This window comes from Gastrolobium bilobum, unplaced genomic scaffold (genome assembly GCF_033153095.1).
Source record: "Gastrolobium bilobum isolate Gb01-03AN ecotype WA unplaced genomic scaffold, APGP_CSIRO_Gbil_v1 utg158164, whole genome shotgun sequence".
Lineage (NCBI taxonomy): Eukaryota > Viridiplantae > Streptophyta > Magnoliopsida > Fabales > Fabaceae > Gastrolobium > Gastrolobium bilobum.
In genome coordinates, this window is record NW_026896677.1 from 1,273 (window position 1) to 7,748 (window position 6,476).

A 6,476-nucleotide genomic window follows, 5' to 3' on the forward strand; every position below is an offset into this window, starting at 1 on the left:
ATTCCATCCTAAATTATATAGTGTACAGTATAATATAATCTTATTAGATTATTTATCTAATGTGCATCCTATTAGGCTATATTATTTTCCATTCTCAATCTCTTATTCAATTTGTTATTATCCTACATTAAATTACTATACTTAATAAATTAGATATACATTACACAAACAATTAAAAAACACAACAAAAAAAGACATAAACAGCCATTTTCTTTTCTCTTATCGTGTCTGCAGGTTGAAATAAGTTACTAGAACATTTTAAGTTAGTTGATCTAAAATTAGAGTCTGTTGAGTTCTCTTATCCTATCTGCAGACTAATTATCTTAATATAGTTTGTTAACACGTCATCCTCCTCATCTCATGTTATCTTATTTCCTTTATAAATATACAAATGAAAGATGAAAGGAAATATCAAATTGTTCAGATGATATTAGAAACAATGTCTTCCTCCTCTTCTCATAAGACTTTTCTTTACTCTTTGGCAGTGTGTTCTCTTATATTTCAATGCTATGCTGATGGTAACCTGACCTCAACACTTGTTGTAGATGGTTCCATAGGATCTGGAAGGCAAATTCCGGACACATTTTTTGGAGTATTCTATGAGGTAATTAAGTTATTATTAATTATTATATTTTTTTACATTTTTTTGGATAATGTGATCAATCTTGAGTTTACCTGTTGTTGATTAGAGTGTGTGTGTGTGTGTGTGTGTTAGTGCAATTGGAACACATTTCAAATGCAGGAGATCAATCATGCTGGTGCTGGCGGATTGTGGGCAGAGCTTGTGAGCAATAGAGGTCGATCATTTTCGTATCCTTAAACACTTGCTCATGTTTTCATGTTGTCTTTTCAGTAATATTGCTCAATCAGCTTTCAACATTTCAAAGAAAAGTTTTATTAAAAATATTTATATTTCAGGATTCGAAGCTGGAGGCACCAATGATTCCTCAAATATTTATCCATGGTCAATTATTGGAGACCAATCCTCTATACTCGTATCAACTGATCGTACCTCTTGCTTTGAACGCAATAAGAATGCATTACGTATGGAGGTTCTTTGCCAAGGGCGCTTATATTGCCCTCCCGGTGGCGTTGGTATCTCTAATCCTGGTTATTGGGGCATGGTGAGTAATGTCATATCATATCTTTCATCATATGAATTTGACCAAAAAAAAAAAGTTAAAAATTTATTTCTAAACATTTCTAATATTTATAATCAGAATATTGAGAAAGGGAAGAAGTATAAAGTAGTATTCTACGTCAAAGCACTTGATGCAATTGATCTAAGAGTTTCATTGGTCGGATCTGATGATGGTGTAAAATTGGCTTCAAGAAAAATCAGGTAATTAAGAGGAGAACATCCTTTGGAGATCATGACATTGACATTGTATATATATAAGTAATTGATTACTAATTGATGAATGTTGGCAGGGCCTTTGGACAATACGTTTCAGAGTGGAGAAGGATGGAGACTATACTGAAAGCAAGGGCTACAAATCATAATTCAAGCCTTCAAATAACAACAAAGACTAGAGGGGTTGTATGGTTAGATCAAGTGTCTGCTATGCCCATGGACACTTATATGGTATGCACGTAGGAATGTTGCCAATTCATGCATTTTTTTTTAAATTTTTTTTTTTTTTTTTTTGTTCCTTCCATTTAAGAGCATCAATTCATTAATATTCTCTTGGCACAGGGTAATGGTTTCCGAAAGGACCTTTTTCAAATGGTAGCAGATTTGAAGCCAAGATTTCTTAGATTCCCCGGTATGTGTCAAAGTTAATTATAAGTTTATTTTATATTATTTTTACCCACTTCTTTTTCCTTTTATTTTTCTTTCGGTAAACTATTTTTACCCACTTTATTGGAAAGTGTGTAGTATCCATCTATTTTCCGAGAATTTACGTATGTAATTATTAAATAGTTCGTCTAAGACGTACATAACACTATTGTTTTTTTTTCTCCTAACTGTTGCATGCATGCATTATATATAGGTGGTTGTTTTGTTGAAGGAGATTATCTTAAAAACGCATTTCGGTGGAAAGAAACGGTTGGACCATGGGAGGATAGACCGGGACACTTAAATGATATTTGGAATTATTGGACTGATGATGGATTGGGTTATTTTGAGGGCCTCCAAGTAAGTATTAATTATCCTTAATTTCTAAAATATCTTATGTTTTCCCCATTAATTGTAAAACTAATCTTTTGTTCCATGAGCAGTTAGCTGAGGATCTTGGTGCATTACCAATATGGGTCTTTAACAATGGTATATTTTATTTTTGTTCTTAAGTTTACCCTACTCACTATTAACATTTTTCTTTGGATTAATTCTAATTAATCAAATATCTCCTTTAGGTCTCAGCCATCACGACGAAATTAAAACAGCTGACATTTTACCTTTTGTGCAAGTATAATTTTCTTTCTATTTCTCTTTCATCTTTTTTCTTAATTTTTTTTATGAATTTTTATATTAACTATATTATTTTTACACCTTTGCATTAATTAACAGGAAGCACTCGATGGCATTGAGTTTGCTAGAGGTTCTCCCACATCTCAATGGGGCTCTCTTAGAGCTACCATGGGACATCCTCAACCATTTGACTTGAGATATGTTGCTGTTGGAAATGAAGATTGTGGTAAGGTTAATTATCAAGGTATGCATCTGTATTATTATTATTATTATTATTATTATTATTATTATTATTATTACATGTGCCGATCGAATGGATTGGCTAGTATTTTATGTATATGTTAAATACTTAAAACCAGCTGTCAAATTTTGCTTTATACGACTATATTTGTAACTTAAAAATCTTTAATACGTGATGGATTCAATTATTATATTTCATTATTCTTATTTGTCTTCTGTATTTTTGATTGAACAGGAAACTACCTTAAGTTCTATGATGCTATAAGACGTGCTTATCCAGATATTCAGATAATCTCAAATTGTGATGCTTCTGAAAAACCGTTAAATCACCCCGCTGATCTCTATGATTTCCATGTATTGTCCCAAGATATATAACTCCTGAATTTTCATTTTTTTTATTTATTTTCAATTTAAAAAATATTAATTTTGGATATTGGTTTGGCCACTTATTCTTAATTTTATTTTTTTTAATCAGATTTATACAAATTCTAAGGACATGTTTTATAAGTCTACCAAGTTCGATAAGGCACCACGATCCGGTCCAAAGGTTTTGGTTATGATTTTTAGTAAATTATTTATGGATTATTGATTTATTCATTTAACAACCGATCATGCTCAACTTTGAGTACTATATTGCTTTACAGGCGTTTGTTAGTGAGTATGCTGTTTGGCATGAAGATGCTAAAAAAGGAAGCCTTTTGTCTGCTGTGGCTGAAGCTGCATTCCTTATTGGACTAGAAAAGAACAGGTTCAGTTAACTGTGTTTTGATTTTTCATACTTTGTTTGATCTACAATCCTACTTATTCATCTTAATTATTATTTACATTTATTTTTCTTTGGCAGTGATCTCGTCCACATGTTCTGCTATGCACCGCTTTTTGCAAATGCAAATAACTTGAAGTAATTTTCATACTTTATCATGAAATTAAGTTCAACCTCTTTTTTTTTTCTTACGTTAATTTCATCATTTTTATTTTTTATCTTACTTTATATATGTAAATATTTTCTATTAACATATTGAATTTGTATTACCATAGGTGGATTCCGGATGCAATTGTATTTAACTCTTATCAGCTTTATGCAACTCCAAGTTATTGGCTGCAGACACTTTTTAGTGAGTCCAGTGGAGCAACCTTCCTCAATTCAACACTTCAAACTGCTTCCAACTCACTTGTAGCTTCTGCAATCAAGTATATAAATTCTGTAGATAGGAAGAATTACCTCAGAATAAAGGTAATAAATATATTATGTTAAAATTTCATTAAGAATTAAAGTTAATTTAAATTTAAACTTTACCTAAAATATAGTCACGTACCCACTATATATATATATATATATCCACCAATTGGAGTTATTTACTTTTGCAGGTAGTGAATTTTGGAAGTGGCAGCGAGAACTTGAGGATTTCTATAAATGGATTGAATTCAAACGTGCAACTACCTGGCTCGACAATGACAGTGCTAACCTCAACCAATGTAATGGATGAAAATTCCTTCTCCGAGCCATATAAGGTAGTATATATATGTTTTTCTAAATTACGCATGTATATGTTTCACCAAATATATATTATATATACATATATATACTTGAGAGAGTTATCTTATATACGCTATTGGTTCATTTTGAAAACAGATTGCGCCACGACAAACTTCACTTGACAACGCAAGCACGAACATGAATGTCATTCTTCCTCCACATTCAGTTACATCATTTGATCTATTAACATAGACAAGGGAGGAATGTTTCCTTTATAAATACACAAATGACACCGAATTATGGAAGGATACATTGTATATATGTATATGTATGCAAGTATATAACATACATTGTTATGATCTTCTATATTAATTTGATTTACATATTTTGAACATTGATTGTGCCACACCACAATGAACTTCACTTTAGGAATACTTGCAAGGACACGAATGTTATTCTCTCTCCCCATTTGCGTTACGTCATTTGATCTTATCTTAATAAGATAGACAACTGAGCAATGTTCCCTTAGTAAATATTCAAGTGAAAGTTAAAAAAGAATATCCGTTATAAGATAGACAATGGAGGAATATTTCCAAGAATAAATATACAAGTGAAAGTGTAAGAAAAGATAAATTTAATTTGTTCATAGCATATTATTAAAAACATGAGAAATGTTATACTTATAACCTATTTTCGTTTACAACCTCTTATAACCATATCTTAACATTTGATTTTCGCCAATCAACGGTTATTATTTTCGTAAATCAAACTCATTAATTAATTATTAATTCGCAATAAATGATAAATGTTGATGGGCGGAAATTAACGGTTAAGATATGACTGTAAGAGGTTATAAACGAAAATAGATTGTAAGTATAACCTTCCTCTAAAAAAATTATCTTTCTTTTCTTTTTATGAGATTTATTTCATTACTAAAAATGGATGTGTGAACATCTAATTTTGTCCCAAATATTTAAAAATGACAAAAAAATTATTTAAATTGTGAACCCCTATTTTCCTAATAAAAATTAAGAAAAAAATTAAAATTAAAAAGGAGTATATTTCTTTTATATTTTGCAATCAGCTAATATTCAAAACAAAAAAAACAAAAAAAAGGAAAAAAGAAAAGAAAAAAGAACTAAATGCCAAAGTCCGCAAGGGTCGAGATACTCAGAGGAGAAAAAGGGAAGTTTTCAAAAGGCAGAGAAGGTGTAGAAAATGCAGCACAATGCATTTCATGAGAAAAGAAATATGACAAAGACAAATCACTTGGTCTTGCTGGCATTCATATTGACTACATTGGAGACTTCTGTTACGAATATCACAGTGAGAAGATCAACTAGGGTTAAAAGGAGTGCAACACGTCTACAAGACTATGTGGCTTAAGGTTCTTGAAGTAGGCCACGTGTGACAATAGCTTCTGTTAGTTGCTTTGATTAATTGTCTCTGTGTGTAGAGTTGCTGGTGAGTGTCAATAGATACATAGCCTTACGTGTCATTCAGATGTAAAGGGAATTGTATAAATATACTTGAACAAAGCCTATTATAGCAGTTAATAAAAATTCCTTGAGTTTTCCTTTCAATTTCTCTGTTCTTCCTCTGCCATTAGGGTTCATACCCTATTATTGGTGCTTTCATTCTTCTTCGATTTTCCTTCCATCACTGCCATGAAGGTGCAGGAATTATCGGACGAACTCAACTCGTTTCAACAACGAGTAGATTCGACTCTCGGTGAGCTTCGTCTTCAAGCTTCTGATACGAAGAATCAAATTGCTGATTTGGTGAATCAAATGCAACAATTTCAGGAAACTTTTCTGACGCGATCTGTGCATGCAAAGGATTCTTCAATGACTCCTCAGTTTTCTTCGTCGCTTTCCACACCGAAACATCATGATGTGGGAGATCAACGTGCCTTGCTTAAAGGAGTTCGTATGGAGATTCCGCTCTTTAATGGTTCGGCACCGAATGTGTGGATTTTCAAAGCTGAGCTATTCTTCCATCTCCAACACATTCCTGAAGAATCTAAGGTTCCCCTAGCTGGTATTCGCATGGAAGGTATGGCTGCCACTTGGTTTCAGTGGATGTTTAATAGTGGAACTATTAATTCTTGGAAGATTTTCACTGTAGCCTTACGCCAACGTTTTGGTACTTCCACTTTTGTAAGTCTTAAAGGTGCCTTATCTAAGCTTACTCAGACTTCAACTCTGAGTGATTATATTCAACGCTTTGAGTCCTTGGTTAATCAAGTTCCTGAATTGGATGATGATTTACTCATGCATTTTTTTGTTTCGGGACTGCAAGCTGAACTCCGTAGTGCTGTGCAATTGAGAGCACCACTCACCTTGC

General features: G+C 32.4%; 1 protein-coding gene across 1 annotated transcript; it reads left to right on the top strand.

Annotated features, from left to right (window-relative positions):
• The first annotated feature begins 439 nt into the window (after positions 1-439).
• LOC133301400 (alpha-L-arabinofuranosidase 1-like) lies at positions 440-4,382 on the top strand. Its single transcript, XM_061501029.1, has 17 exons — positions 440-604; positions 743-797; positions 919-1,124; positions 1,221-1,342; positions 1,432-1,585; positions 1,697-1,766; positions 1,995-2,140; positions 2,224-2,269; positions 2,359-2,411; positions 2,513-2,657; positions 2,889-3,007; positions 3,129-3,200; positions 3,298-3,401; positions 3,498-3,554; positions 3,692-3,887; positions 4,022-4,165; positions 4,287-4,382. The coding sequence occupies exons 1-17, from the start codon at positions 440-442 to the stop codon at positions 4,380-4,382; spliced, it is 1,950 nt and encodes a 649-aa protein (XP_061357013.1).
• Positions 4,383-6,476: the final 2,094 nt, after the last annotated feature.

What these genes read in the sequence shown, in the direction of transcription:
- LOC133301400 (XM_061501029.1), top strand. Translation starts at nt 440, where the DNA reads ATGTCTTCCTCCTCTTCTCATAAGACTTTTCTTTACTCTTTGGCAGTG. An exon ending in GTTATTTTGAGGGCCTCCAA is followed by an intron (nt 2,141 to 2,223) that starts GTAAGTATTAAT and finishes TTCCATGAGCAG; the next exon opens with TTAGCTGAGGATCTTGGTGC. An exon ending in TGGTAAGGTTAATTATCAAG is followed by an intron (nt 2,658 to 2,888) that starts GTATGCATCTGT and finishes TTGATTGAACAG; the next exon opens with GAAACTACCTTAAGTTCTAT.